The sequence below is a fragment of the Arvicola amphibius genome, chromosome 8 (genome assembly GCF_903992535.2).
Source record: "Arvicola amphibius chromosome 8, mArvAmp1.2, whole genome shotgun sequence".
NCBI lineage: Eukaryota > Metazoa > Chordata > Mammalia > Rodentia > Cricetidae > Arvicola > Arvicola amphibius.
Window position 1 is genome coordinate 34028664 of NC_052054.1, and position 15404 is coordinate 34044067.

Here is a 15404-nt window from a genome sequence, read left to right on the forward strand (position 1 = left end):
CTTCTCTATAGGGACACATTCTCATTTAGTGTTCCTGATCCAGTGAGAAATGCAAGCATTTATGATCCCAAATGTATGAGCCCTGGGGAAATACTACACAAACAGGGAGAAAGGGTATCCATAGCGATGGTTCATCTTTCAAAAATGCCCAAGAAATCTAGCAGTTATTTCAGGCAAGAGACTTGGTTTGAGATATGGTATTTACATTTTACAAGTAACCCTGAATCTATAAACAATATGACTGAAACTACTGCAAATCTGAATGAGACAGCAAATTAGATTCCCCAGTTTTAAATGTCTTTGTACTTAGGAAGTGCACATAGGAAAATTAAGAGGAGGTGTCATGTCTACTTACTATTTATTGTCTTCATGAGGGGCATCTGTAAGCTCTACTTCTTTGAACTTTAATATCAACTTGAAATTATCTCAAAATAACAACAAGAAAAAACACAAACAAAAGCCAAAAACACACAAACAAAAAACAAAACCCCCACAACCCTGGGCCCAGGCAAGTGGCAAATTCGACCTTCTTAACAGTTGCTTTCCTGTCTGCCTAGTGAGAGCCCTTTCCTGAGGCTCAGTGCTCCACTAAGAGCTGGCCTGCTGAGACTCACTGTGCCATGATGACTTCCAGCTTCGACTGACTTAACTTTCAGACCTAATCCTTGGTCAATTTGTGATTTACTAAATTATCTAAGGAACCGTGAAGCCCTATGGGTAACATTAAATGCTACAATTTTCGGGACACTGGTGACTAAATTAATTCATACTGGTGTAGATGACTAGGGGTCTAATGGTTTTGTTCTGTCAACAAAGGAGGAGGGGCAGTAGGGGTGGAATTCTCTGAGAAGCCAAATTTAGAAAATTCTGGGAAAGGTAGAGAAAAGTAGTTTGGAGTCAAGAGGCTTCCATGGGTTTTTGCTTTAGCTCAGAGGCCAACCGTTCTACACATTGTAGGTTGTTTAGCTCATCTTACAGTCTCTAAAACACTCCTTTAGGGTCCTATGATTGGGTATTTTTCAACAGTTCTGTCTGAAAATCCAATAGGGTTCCTGTTGTGCCTCTCGCTGGATGCTACGGAAACCTAACAGTCCTAGCTTGGTTTCTGTTGCTGTGATAACGCAGACCCAAACCAACTCCGTTTATTTGGCTTGAAGGTTACACAGTCCATCATCAAGAAAAGCCAAGGCAGAGACTTGGAGGCAGCAACTGAGGCAGAAACCATGGAGGAACAGCAGTGCTTACTAGCTTGTTCCTCTGGTTTGCCTTTTTTTTTTTTTTTTTTTTTTTTTTTTTTTTTACAGAGCCCAGGCAGGTGCCACATGGGCCCTCCTACATTAATTAGCAATTAAGAAGATGCTCACAGATGTCCTCACTGTTCAATCTAATAGAGGCCATTTCTCAATTGAGAGAGTATCTCTTCCCCGCTATGTCTGGATTTATGTTAAGAAAATAAACTGTAATGGCAAAAATGTGGTTTATATAAAGAAACATGTCTAGAATTCTCCCTGTGTGACCCATGTGGCAGCCAGAATATGTGTGTATTCACTGTTTGTGATCCTCATTTAGTGGAATTTATATCTAAAATATTAATTGGTAATTGACCTTATTCTCAATTCTAGTATTGCAAAACATCCAATTCCTTAAAATAGAACAAAAATAAAATAAAAACAAATGTTTCCCTAAGGTTTTGTTGTTGTTTTGTTTTTCAAGAGAGGTTTCTCTAAATAGCCCTTGCTGTCTTGGAAGTTGCTCTGTGGACAAGGCTGGTCTTGAACTCGGAGATCTACTTGCCTTGCCTCCTGAGCACTGGGATTAAAGGTGTGTGCTATCACACCAGGCTCCAAAATTTTGATTCTGTATCCATTATTTGTGTCGCTATTTACTTCAGACTTTCATTTCTTTCCTTGCTTGTCCGATGGCCACTACACTAAGAAACTAAGAACTCAGGTATATAGTCTATGTTATTTGCCAAAGCTTCACGCAATGGCAACGAGCTATCCACTCCCTTATATTATGAATGCTAATAACCTTTACACGTGGCCTGGCATACCTGTATTCCTTTCTTCTATCAGATGTTCCGAGAAGTCCAACTTCTTACAAGAACAGATATCTATAAGAAAACAAGGCATATTCTGGAGTCCTACTCGGAGAATATACTGACTGCCTTTTCCGTGGTGGACAATCCAATCAACACTGCGCTGCAAGAGGAGATGAAACACTATACAGATGAAGGAGTTCTGAAATGTCAGTCAAGCCCAGGGGCGGGGGAGGGTCGCAGCCACGTCTGTGACCACAGGGGCGGGGTAGGGTCGCAGTCATGCCTGTAACTACAGGGATGGGGGAGGGTCATAGCCATGTCTGTGACCACAGGGGCGGAGGAGGGTCGCAGCCACGTCTGTGACTACAGGGATGGGGGAGGGTCATAGGCACATCTGTGACCACAGGGGCGGGGGAGGGTCGCAGCCACGTCTGTGACCACAGGGGCGGGGGAGGGTCATAGCCATGTCTGTGACCACAGGGGCCGGGGAGGGTCGCAGTCATGCCTGTAACTACAGGGATGGGGGAGGGTCATAGCCATGTCTGTGACCACAGGGGCGGAGGAGGGTCGCAGCCACGTCTGTGACTACAGGGATGGGGGAGGGTCATAGGCACATCTGTGACCACAGGGGCGGGGGAGGGTCGCAGCCACGTCTGTGACCACAGGGGCGGGGGAGGGTCATAGCCATGTCTGTGACCACAGGGGCCGGGGAGGGTCGCAGTCATGTCTATAACCACAGGGGCCGGGGAGGGTCGCAGTCATGCCTGTAACTACAGGGATGGGGGAGGGTCATAGCCATGTCTGTGACCACAGGGGCGGAGGAGGGTCGCAGCCACGTCTATAACTACAGAAAGAAGGGTTTTGCTGCAATGAGTGAAATTCGAGTAGACAGGACAGAATTTTTGAAATGAGAGAGAGAGAAAGCCTAGGTTCAAAAAGTACACTCAACATTATAAAGTTATATTATGGACACCAGTACCCTTTAACTTTATAAGACACACCGCAAGGGCAAACACATTAAATCATCCTGGCCAATGGACACAGCACAGCCCGTTGGCCTCTGTTGGCCATGACCTAGAGGGAAAACTTGAAGTTTGGAAGTTTTCATTAGAATATCTTTGTTCAAAATGGTTGTGTGTGGAGGGTGGGTGGGGGGAGGCAATCACAGTGGTGTTTGCTATGCAAACATTAGGACAGGAGTTCTAGACCCCATAGAAAAGCTGGGCAGCTGTGTGGCCATCTGCAATCCCAGCGCTTGGGAGACAGAGACAGGATTCTGAGACAAGATGGCTAACTGGACTAGCTGAATGTTCTAGCTCCAGGCACAACAGGAGATGCTTTTTCAATAAATAAATGGAGGGAGACACTGGGTGTCAATTTTGGGTACCCCACACACTTACATGCACACCCACCCATACGTAAAGATGCACACATATATGTACACAGATCACACATACACATACTCAAAGTGGTTGTGCAAATACTTGAGATTTGCTCTTTGCACTGGAAGGTAACGATAATTTAGTAAAAAGCAAACCCAACATCTCCATGGGAGGTTTCCTTACAATTTCTCAAAGCCCATTTTCTTTACCTGGACATGCTTGTTCTGACAGATATGAAGATGACGGCCACATGTTTACTCCTCCCAGATGTTTTTGGGGATGATCCCAGTCTTTTTGTTGTCGTGAATGAGAAGGTATGCAGTATGTTAATGTCATTCATTTTATACCGTCACGTAACTTATGAGGTCGGTGATCTATTCAAGTTGATTTTATCATGTTCACAATCAGGTTATATCGTAACTAGCTTATTTACAGTAATGTCGTGTGAATTTCAGGCAGGCTTTATCATTTCGCTGGTTTACGTATCAGTGGGTAGTGACGCCATTCCTCTTTCTTAGGTGCATGCATCCACCCCGGTGCTGGAAGTTAAAAACCCTTTCCACATCAACGGCTGCGAGTTCTCTCTGTATCTGGACAAAGAGAAGCTTGCCAAGGTGGACGACTGTGTCACAGCCCTGGCCGCTTTGGTGGCCGCTTTTCATGTGTTTGGAATTGAGTGTCCGAGAAGACTGTCCCAAACCTTCAACTTTTTGGAGACCTTGATCTTTGAGGCACAGAGCCCCTGTTTTCCATCTTTGAAAGAAAAGGAAATCAGATCTCAGCTTCCCATCACTTAAGAGTGTCTGAATTAGGGCTGGAGAGATGGCTCAGAGGTTAAGAGCATTGCCTGCTCTTCCAAAGGTCCTGAGTTCAATTCCCAGCAACCACATGGTGGCTCACAACCATCTATAATGAGGTCTGGTGCCCTCTTCTGGCCTGCAGGCATACACACAGACAAATATATGCATAATAAATAAATATTTTAAAAAAAGAGTATCCGAATTAACCTCCACGGCAACTGAAACTTCATAAACAATTGTAGAATGATTTAGGGTTGCCTCAGAGGTAGGGATTGGAAAAATCATGTTGTCTCAAGTGTCAATAATTTTTTTGATGCATCTGTCCTTAACTTAGATACTTAAGCTCTCTGTTAAGTTTAATAATAAAATATTACTTAAAAGCTTGGCATTTGATCTGAGTTCATAGGAATTCTATGGCTAGGATTACATGGTCAGAAGTGTCAGTCTTTAAAAGACATTATGAGGTGCCGTCCTCCCAGTTAGGATCTGATCCTGGATTAACTCAGTGTGATAACTTGAAAGTTCAGGAAGTGGACCACAACCTCTTAAGTCTTTTTGGTTAGAACATTGATTGGAAATATCTTGAACTTTAATATTTAAAAAATACATAATCCTCAGTTTCCTTACCCCAGATGGCCTGCCTGGTCTGATACGTTTTGGTTTCCTTCTATCAATATCTAACATGAGGACAGCTGCAGTCTTGAGGCAACCTCCTTGGTAGATACTCTTTTTGGCACAGGGTGAGCATGCATGTCCATCTTCCATGGTTCCTTCCCTACAGGCTCAGCCTATGGTCTCATTAGAAATGTATTTGTTCACTCATAATAATGGTGAGACAGTACTTCTGGGATCTAACAAGACTCAGCACTCAGTTTTCTGAAGAATCCCACAAGGAAAAACCATAAAGTAATAGCATAAGATATGACTTGATAGTATCATCAAAATCTCATCTTATTTCCTAATTCACATCCTAGATATTCCAGAGATTTCAATGTGTTAATACTTACAACACAGTTGGTTAAGCATTTTCTGGATTATTTCATCTAATGAAGTTTTAAAAAAAAATGCTGAAATTTTTATTTTCTTTCCTTTTCAGTAAGCTAAAATAACTGCCTTACAAACTTTTATTACTCAAATTACCCCCTCGATTCCATTGTTTAAAAATTCCACAGTCTGCCTTCAATCTGGGTTTACTAAATTTTGAAGTGCGTCTTTCCTTATAGGGCCACAGTTGGAAGCTGAGTGTCGCTGCTGCTCTGAGTGACAGGCTGAGGCTATGGATAGATGGGCCTGTAGACTGGTCTCATTTGCCCCTGCACAGTACTGTACATCTTTCGGAACTGCATGGACAGTCCCTGTGCATCCCACAGAGGCATCCTTCTCTTTTGTCCCATCCTAAGCCATCCATCTACTCAGGCATTCCCTACGTCAGCCCTTCCTATTCCCTCCTTTAACACTCAGAGCATATTGCAGCCACGGGACAGCGAAAGACCACTGAATCCTGCGCCACTCAGGGATGTTCAATGCTCTGCTTTTCCTGCAACGGAACAGCACATTGCTTAGGAGCAAAGTCCTTTGTTTCTTGTTTTTGTTTTCCCACACAGTGTTTTTCTGTGTAGCCCTAAGTTAAATCTTTAATAAGATTTAAGAAATCTCCTTCATTTCAGCATACACTTTAAATTAGAAAAAAAAAATATTCTCAATGTGGAAGAAAACTACTTGGGCTAAAAATGCAATTGCTGAATTTTTTTTTTAAATACCTATCCTTCCCTAAGTACACTGACAAAAATACTCAGTCTTACAGTCATTAGATTGCTATGTTGCCCCCCTGCCACAAACAACTTTCCTTTGTGGTGTGTGTGCTGGTTCATGTGTGTCTATGTGTGGTCAGTGATCCATTTCCTACAATCCTGTGTCTTCCTGTATTTTTACTCCCCTCGCCCCACTTCCTCCTTAGGAAGTATGAGCGTTTGCCTGCATGTAACTCTGTACACCACGTATGTGCCCAGTGCCTATGGAGGCCAGAAAAGGGGACTGGACCCCTGGAACTGCAGCTACAGATGGCTGAGAGTCAAGTATTCTTAACCATTTCTCTAGCCTTACAACCTAGGCTTTTTTGAGACATGGCCTCTAACTAAACTAGAAGCTCATAAATTCAGGTAGACTCCCTGGCCAGTGAGCTTCAGGTATCCCTTTGTCTGTGGCCCCACAGCACCAGGGGCCAAACATGTGCCTGGTTTCTACATGGGTGCCGGGGACTCACGCTATCCTGACAGGCACTTCAGCAATGGAGGCAGCTCCTCGGTCCGATGGTATCTTTAATGTTGTTGTTGTTCATATGTTGTTGTTTTGTAGTGGAGCAGGTCAAGCCCAGGGTCTCACAAATAAATGCCAGGTAGGTGTTCTAACATACACTCATGCCTCATACCTTTTCTTTTCTCTCCAATGTAACAACCTCCTTAAAAATCATACATATAATAAAAAAGAATCTGTAATTAAGTTTTTATTTCATTCATATCACATGTAACAAGTGCAAGTTAATGTACAAATACTGAACACAACAAAAAAGGAAAAATAACAAAAAGTTTCTTTAGCAGAGTCATGCAGAGAAATGAATTGGACACGGGAGATGTCACGGACCCTGTTTCACCTTGAATCATGACAAATGCAAAGGGCTGATAATAAACCCCTACGATGGCACATCAAAGGAAGTCCTACGTCAGAAAAGCATTAGAGAGTTTATGGAAAGAGGTGGGACTTTCCCCCAGAGTTCCGACAGCATGCCACGAAACTTTCTATTTTTAAAGCGGTCCTTGAACAAACGTCTAATCCTGGCATTAGAAAGTCCATCAAAAGCCTGACAAAATAATTTACCTTTCCCCTAGAAGTGCATGCTTACAAAAGAAACACCGCCAACTATGGATTTATAAATAACCAGGGGCTTTCATTTAAAGTGCATCCAGATGCTTTAAAAAAAAAAAGTCAAGGCAAAATATTTAATAGAAAAAGGAATCGCTCCGCATTGGCGGCTCCCAAATAGCGGCTTTGGGAACAACTTCCTCGGGATTTGTGAGCCCGGAGAATGTTTGGGTCTGCTGGTGTGACTCTCTCTGTCACACAGGTCTGTGCGGTACCTCCTCGTACTGCCTCTCAACTCACTTGGGGAAAATCCCGTGGATCTGGAGGGCCTGGGAGACGGATGGGATCACTTGAACAATTAGTGTTTCTGTCAACAGAACGAGTCCTTTCCTATAAAGCACCAGTTACTTCCATGCCGTTTACAGAGATGCACACGGTAATCTCGGAGATGAAGCTCCTGATCAACCCTGGAAGGTAACCAACCACACACAATTCTGCTGCAAACACGTGGGCACCATGATGTACAAAACTGATCCGCTCAGATACACTACTTCATTCAAATCTAAGTAGGTTTATATATTTTATTTTTCAATTCCATTCTTTTATATACATTTTTTTGGTAACAACAGTAAAGATGCTGGTGAAAAGTAATTTGTTTAACAATTCATAATACGTGCAAAAGTAAAAACATGGATTCAAAGAAAGGCAGTATTTACAGTTCTTCAGTCCCAACAAAGGATGACACACAGTTAGGCGATATCGTGACTCGCAAAATTACACTTGGCTAACGCTGCAATTCCAAATATGGCACAGGGCGAACACGACTGACACTAGTCCCAGGCTAAACTCAGCCAGGTTTCAACGGATTTGGTTTAGGTTGAAATTCAGTTATATAAAAAGGTTTCTGAAAGTATTGAAAAAAAGAACGTATACATGAAAGAGAATCCAACAATGTTTACAAAATGCCGAAAGTTCTTATTTTGCTCCCCCCCATCCATAAATAATGAAGCCCCCGTTTCCCCACCCTCCTCCCACCTCCAAAAGATTTACAAAGGTAAGTTTAGCTCGGTGAGCAGAACTGAAAGATGACCGGTGCTGGCCAGCGGCTGGTGAGAAGCCCAGGCAAACGGTTCCTAGGAACGCATGCGCAGTCTGGAGGGACCATGGACTCCTGTGCGCTGCCCTTGTGAGTCCTGAAAACTTCTCCCTCAGGAGCTAGATCCGCCCTTGTGCTTTGAATAAACATGATGAGCTTTAAAGCGGAAGCTGAGGGTACCAGAATTCACCGCCTTCACAGTTCATTGTGGGAATTCTTCTCCGCAGCTTTAAACATCAGAATAGAATTGAAAATTTTGAGAGCTGGACCCAGCTTAATGCTCATAATTTTAACAATGTCTGTTTGGGTCATGAGTAAAAATGCTTCTCCATCAATTTGCTGAAATAAAGGGAGGAAAAAACAAACACAGGAATATGGATTAACCAGATGCATTGTTGCAGGACATACACAGCTATATGCCGTATTATATACAGGGGACTTCACAGCAATACTCAGAAGGCATACACTAGTAGTAGAGTTCATGAACACAACATTCCCGATTTATGGGTCTGTCATACTTATAATCATACATCCAACAAGGTAAAACTCAATTGTCTAAAACCTCAGTCCAGAAAAAAATGGAAGGTGGTCATACTCGCTTATAACTTCAAGTGTATGTGTGTGGTGTGTGTGTGTGTGTGTGTGTGTGTGTGTGTGAGAGAGAGAGAGAGAGAGAGAGAGAGAGAGAGAGAAGAAAGCCGGAGTTCAATTTTGCATGCCTAACTCTATAGCTCTCTACCTTACTCCCGGAGACAGGGTCTCTTACTGAACCTGGAGCTTGTCATTCCAGCTCAACTGTGTAGCCAACGAGTCCCAGGAACCCAGCTGTTTCTGAGTGCTGGAGTTACAGACACATGCTGCCGTGCCTGGTTTTCTATTTGAGTGGTGGGGATCAAAGGTCTTTATGTTCATGCTGCGAGTCCTTTACCCACTGAGCCATCTCCCCATCCCCAAACCTTGTGTTCCCCTGAATTAGGTACTTAGTCAAGAAGACTATGTTGGTTTTTTAGTTACAAAAGATAATAATGCTTTTGGACAAAATAGAACTCAGGCAAAGAACCAGTTATATAGAAACACCTAACAGATTCCGTCTTCTGCCATGAGGGAAAATACAGTATTTTTGTCTAGCGTGGCCATGGTCAGCTTCCATAAGCAGAAGAGACAACAAACAGTAGGGGTGGAAGTGTGAGGCTGGTGTTAAGCACCACAGACTGGAGGGTTTCTTTCACTACTGGGGTGACTGTGCACAGCCTTTTCTTTCTAGGCTCCTTCTAAGATGAAGAGCTGAATTACAGAATAGGACACTTTGAAATTCAAAGCCACAAGATGATGAAAATGCTTATTTGATTTAGTAGGGTGACAAATGCGACAGATTTTACACACACACACACACACACACACACGTGTGTGTGCGCATGCACTAGTTTCAACCTTTGAGAAATTGGATGGTCTTAAGACACATCAATTAACTTCCTCAATTTCCCCATTTTGAACAACAACAAAAAAGACATTTTTTTTTCTGTCTCAGAGTAACTGGAAACTTTGAAAACAGTGAATGGCTTGATGGAGTTAAACTGTGCCTTTTGAAAATTCTTTTTTGTTTGTTTTGTTTTTGTTTTGTTTTTTGGCATCCCTGTTTCTCTACATCACTGGATGTCTTGGAATTTATTATGTAGATTATGCTGGCCTTGATCTCACAGAGATCTACCTACCCCTGCCTCTGGAATGCTGTGGTAAAAGGAGTGTACCACAATGCCCAGCTGCAAATGCTTCCTTCCTTCCTTCCTTCCTTCCTTCCTTCCTTCCTTCCCTCCCTCCCTCCCTCCCTCCCTTATTTTATGTGTATTGTTGTTTTGCCTGTATGTATAACTGTGCACAACACGTGTGCATTGCCTGTGGAGGATGGAAGGAGGTAATGGATCCCCTGGTACTGGAGTTATAGACAGTTGTGAGCCTCTACGTGGGTGCTGGGAATCAAACTTGTGTCCTCTAGAAGAGCAGTGCCGCTAACCACTGAACCATCCTTTCGGGCCCTCTTTTGCAAATTTTGCATTGAATTCCTAAGCCCTACCTAGTTGCTCATAATGAAACCTATTAGTGGAAATAATGTCATTGAGATCGTAAGTAGCAACTGGTTAAGAAAGTCCACACAGGCCAGGTGAGGTCTTGGTCCAGGAGAACTAGTATCCACAAGATAAAAGCTTTTCTTCTTCTTTTTTTAAAAAGGTAAATTTGGACACAGAGATAGATACATAGAAAGTGAACTATCTATAAGCTACAGGACAGGCTAGAATAGAAGACAGATTTCCAGTCTTGCATCCAGAACTGTGAGACAGTATATTTCTGCTATTTAAATTACTGATTGATGCTTTGCCATGGTACATGAAGCAAGCGACTACAAGCCTGGTTTTCTTGGAATTAACTACTTGTAGGCTTACAGAAGTAAGTGGCTGTTTTTGTTTTTAACATCTTCCTCATTCTACTAAATATGGAATTCAGGGGTTGTTGAAATGTCCCACTAGATAAAGCCTGACAACATGGGTTTCATTCCTGGGACCCACACGAGAAAGAGAACCAATTGCCCCGTGTTATTCATTGATTTCTACATACGTTCTGACATCAAGACAACAAATGACAATATCGGAGATGACGTGGGGGAAAGAAGAACCCTTATCCCCTGCTGGAAAGACTGCAAACTGGTGCAGCCCCATTGGAAATCAGTGTAGAAGTTTCTCACAGAACAAAATATAATCACCATAAGACCCAGCTATGAGACTCCTTGGTAGCTAAAGGACTCTACATCCCCACAAAACCATGTTTATTGCTGCTCTATTCACAACAGCAAGGGAATGCAATCAGTCTATACGTTCGTCGATAGTTTAATGGGAAATAAAAATGTTGGACATATCCACAATGGAATCTTATTCAGCCAACGGAGAGAAATAAAAATAAGAAATTTGCAGGAAAATTAATTAGGTCTGGACATGACCACATTAATTCAAGTAACCAGACTGAATACTGTATGCTGCCTCAAATACAATCTAGCATCTAATTGGAAGTATTAAGGAAGCAGGATGGGAAGGGTGGTGGACCACATGTGACATGAAGCTGAACAAGGAATACTGGGGGCCAGAATGGGACAAGAGGGTGTGAACAGGGAGGCGGGGAAGAACCCTGTGTGGGAAGGCATTAGTCAGAAATAGTGTATATGAAAATGCCATAAGGAAACCTGTTACTTTTACACTAATTTGAAATAAATACTTTTAAAAGATATAATCTCAAGGTAGACAGTGATAAATCCCTGTTCTTACCCATACTACTGAGATACAGGTAAGACTGCTCCTGGCTCTAACGGTAATCTTTATTCTGAGCATCAAATGGAGCCAGGACTAATGCTGTTATGGGGTTATCGGAAATTAAAATAATAAGGGAAAATTCCCATATTAAAGCACTGCTAATTTCTTCCTTTGATTTATTTCTGTGCTATGAACTATATAAGAACAAGCTAATGAGTTTTGTGGGGAGTGCTAGAATGAGCCTTGTTCTACTGTGCACGATCACGAAATGCTTTGTCCAAGCTTTCCTTGGACCTTATCTTCTGTAAGACATTTTAATTCAAGTGGTTAATGCCACTTGTAATGAAGTTATGCCAGAAGTGTCTTCTTTGAGCACACTCGTCTCTTACTGCCTGCTAACTTAACACATCTCCCCACTGCTGGATCTCCGGGCTTTGATTCATTAAGAAACATATTGCAGTATAGGCGAACACTTACTTCATCCTTAAACACCTTTCCATGTTCTTCACACCCAGGCAAGCTCTGAATGAATTCTGACACCTGTCAAAAATAATATCAAAATTCCAAGCGTTTAATAAAAAGCAAAAAGAAATTGGGATCCAAGTGCTGCAGCTTCTAAAATACATTTGAAACTTATAGTTTAGGTAGTTCCCTCCAAACGAATTTTCTCTTATTCCTCCGAAAGACTAGACTCTACTCAGTGAATGCATTTACCAGTCATGAGGCCAATATCCTTGCACTGTAGACCAAATAGGACAACAACATAAAGTAACGAAAGCAAACATACCTCATCTGTGCTCCATTTGGAAACTCTACTGGCAGGGATTCCAGCGACAGTTGGAAGAAGCTTGCTTTGCTGCTCCCAGCGCAGGGGCAGACATGGAATTGGGGGCTTAAAGGAGAGAAAGACAGCTGACCGCCTCTGAGCCTGCTGGGCCTGTTGGGCCTGCTGGGGAGTCTGCTGCGCCTGCGCAGTCTGCTGGGCCTGCTGGGGAGGCTGCTGGGGCTGCTGAGCTGATGAAGGCAGCTGCTGCGCCTGCTGCGCCTGCGGAGTCTGCTGCCCCTGTGGAACCTGCTGAGGCGGCTGGGTCTGTGGCGCCTTCGGAGGCTGCTGAGGCTGCGGTACCTGCGGGGGCTGCTGAACAGCCTGAGCCTGCTGTACTTGCGGTACCTGTTGAGTCTTCTGTACCTGCTGAGCCTGCTGGATGGTAGGAGTAGGTTCTTCCCGAACAACTGGTCAATGGAAAAAGAGAAAGAAGGAAATGTGTATCTGAAAGGCAGGAGGACGGCCCCACGTGCCAGGCATCTCATGAGATAATGACATCAGGGAGGTGGACATGGAAAGACTTTGTACTTTAAATACCACACTCATTGAGTAATTGTAGCTTGCTGATGTTTGCCATGGTAAGTAAACTGTACGTTCAGTTTACACACACTGTTGACGACTATCACGTGTTGCTCGATGGTGCTTCTTGAATGCTCTAGGTAACTGTGCCTCAGAACAGAACTCCGTCCTTCAGAAATTCTGTCTGTTCGCCTATGCTTTAAATGACATAGTGGCAACAGACGCCAATCTGCAGCTCCTGCAACTTGTTCGCAGGCAGCTGGCTCTCCTGACGTGTTCCAGCCTCCGTTTAATCCAAGTCACTTATCATAATGATGTTTCATAGCCATCAACTTTTAAAAAGATAAGAAACTATTGCAGTTTGAGGCCAGCCTGGATTTACAGAGCTAGTTCCAGGACATCCAGGGCTACACAAAGAAAGCCTTAAATAAAACAAAACAACAACAACAAAAAAAAACCCTATTGCAATAAAAGGAAACAGTTAACCAAGTAGAGAGGAAATCCACTGAATAGTAGAAAATATCTACATTATACAAAGAAACAAACAAAAACCAAGCAGCAAGAAAAGAAGAATCCAGTTAGTAAGTGTGCAAATGAAATGAACAGACAATTCACAAAGGAAGAAATACCATAACCAATAAACATATAAAAAATGCTCAACCCAACCTCATGAATCATCAGAAAGATATAAATCAAAAATCTCAATCTACTCAGTGACAGTCATTTAAGAAAAATTAATAAATCCAGGCACGGAGTGGACAGAAGGAAACCCTTAGACCTTGATGGTGGGAATCGGTACAGCCACTCCACTACTGACCACGTATGCAGGGTTCTTAAAGGACTCTGACCCAGATCTCCCACTGCTGGCTGCTACCCGAAAGAGCAAGTGGACACGTTAGAGATACTTGCACATCAATGTTCATGATAGCTAACTTATGGAACCAACCTAGGTGTCCAACAACAGAGGAGAGGCTAAGGAAAACGTGGTGCATATGCAGGGTGGAAATTTTCTCAGCCCTAAACGACAATAAATGTTTTGTCATTTATTGGAAAATGGACGCAACAGGACACAATCACAGACATTATGATACCTCTTTTCCATGCTTCATCAAATCCAGGTTTCAGTACTTGTCCTGTTTTTACTGACTAGGTATTATAAACCAAATATAAACCACCACATTTATTTTATTCCTCTAAATTATTTAAAGCACATTTGTTTTTATTCTTTTAGTTTCAATTATTTAAGTTGAAAATAGGGGTGGGGCTGGACGCGGCTCTGTGGCAGAGTGCTTGCTTAGAATGCACAAGAACCCAGGTTTGACCCCCCCCCCCCAGTACTTAATAAAAAATGTGGGAGAAGGTGAGTAACCTAATAGCTTCATCTCAGATATTTCCAAGAGTTTAGCAAGTACTTGAAATAAATGTACACACAAGGCTGGCTTACGGGAATGATAAGATTTTGTCTTCACATTAGAGCAACAGGATAGAGATTGCTTTATAATTTGGCTTCTGATTGCTTGCCATATGTAAGTCTTCTACAAATGTTTGCTCATTTCATCCTATAATTGTTTGTGCTCTATTAACACCGGCTTCGCTCCATCACTACCATTCCATTCACTTCCTGCTGGACGCTGTATTCCTCACAGCTCGTTTCTAGTGCTCTGCGTTGTTCTTCAGAAAACCAACACCAATAACCACGTTAACGTACCAGCGCTTGTCACCACAAGTCTGAAGTCTTTGAAGATGGTACAATAAGCACACACCACTCCGCTTCTACTACCACAGTGGTTCTCAACCTTCCTAGCACTGGGATCCATTGATACCGTTTCTCACGTTGGGGTGACCCCAACCATAAAACTACTTTCATTGCTACAACAGTAATTTTGCTACTGTATATATCTGTGTTTTCCCATGGTCTTAGGTGCCCCCTGTGAAAATGTCACTTGAGCCCAAAAGGTTGAGAAATGTTGTCCCAGTGACTCAGGCGCCCCTTCCTTTGGCAGCTTTTTTGTTATAGCCGAGGTATCCATCAACCATAAGACACATTCCTTCCTATTCGCATCCAAATGGGATAAAGAAAGCATCTTCACATAAGCGACTATTTGATTCCTTAAACTGCACAGGATGTGGTTCCAGGATTTGATCAAACATGCACTGCAGACTAAAATAAATGCAAGTAGACTTTGGCAGCAATGGCTGGCACCATGGTGAGCGTGAGAAAGAGGGGGGTTGCGGAGTACAGTGTGCTTCAGAAAGCACGGGCATTCAATTTGGAAGGCACCTCTGCCATTCCTGTCTCACCAAGTCTCCATTTCTTACTGCCCTCCTCATACCCCATCTACCTGAATGAGAAACAACACGTTCAAGGAGTTTTCCATAGTTTAGAAATGTCCTAAAGTGAAACTGATCAAAACGATTGGAGCAAAGTCTTCCCCGACACACGTTACTTGGTTTGTTAAGCATTCTTCGTTTTTAAGACAGTGACAAAAGTGGAGCCAGATCCTCCAAGTGTCTCCTGTCACTGCGGTGTCAGCCAGGGCCATGATGGTGCTCTTTGGAACAGAAAGGAAAGAAAGAAGTTCAGC

The 15404-nt window shown here is 42.9% G+C and overlaps 2 protein-coding genes across 10 annotated transcripts in view; one reads left to right on the forward strand and one right to left on the reverse strand.

Annotated features, from left to right (window-relative positions):
• Samd3 (sterile alpha motif domain containing 3) overlaps nucleotides 1–4220 on the forward strand; it is a 41821-nt gene extending 37601 nt beyond the window's left edge. Inside the window, exons 8-10 of the mRNA XM_038340377.1 lie at nucleotides 2076–2247; nucleotides 3655–3737; nucleotides 3942–4220. Coding sequence (XP_038196305.1) covers nucleotides 2076–2247; nucleotides 3655–3737; nucleotides 3942–4220 — 534 coding nt within the window. The remainder of the gene's footprint in view (nucleotides 1–2075; nucleotides 2248–3654; nucleotides 3738–3941) is intronic.
• A 3429-nt stretch (nucleotides 4221–7649) lies between these two features.
• L3mbtl3 (L3MBTL histone methyl-lysine binding protein 3) overlaps nucleotides 7650–15404 on the reverse strand; it is a 110075-nt gene continuing 102320 nt past the window's right edge. For all 9 annotated transcript variants that reach the window (XM_038339098.1, XM_038339097.1, XM_038339096.1 and 6 more), the window contains 3 exons: nucleotides 12262–12707; nucleotides 11952–12014; nucleotides 7650–8517 (listed from right to left, as the gene is read on the reverse strand). In XM_038339098.1, coding sequence (XP_038195026.1) covers nucleotides 8374–8517; nucleotides 11952–12014; nucleotides 12262–12707 — 653 coding nt within the window. In that variant the 3' untranslated portion in view covers nucleotides 7650–8373. The remainder of the gene's footprint in view (nucleotides 8518–11951; nucleotides 12015–12261; nucleotides 12708–15404) is intronic.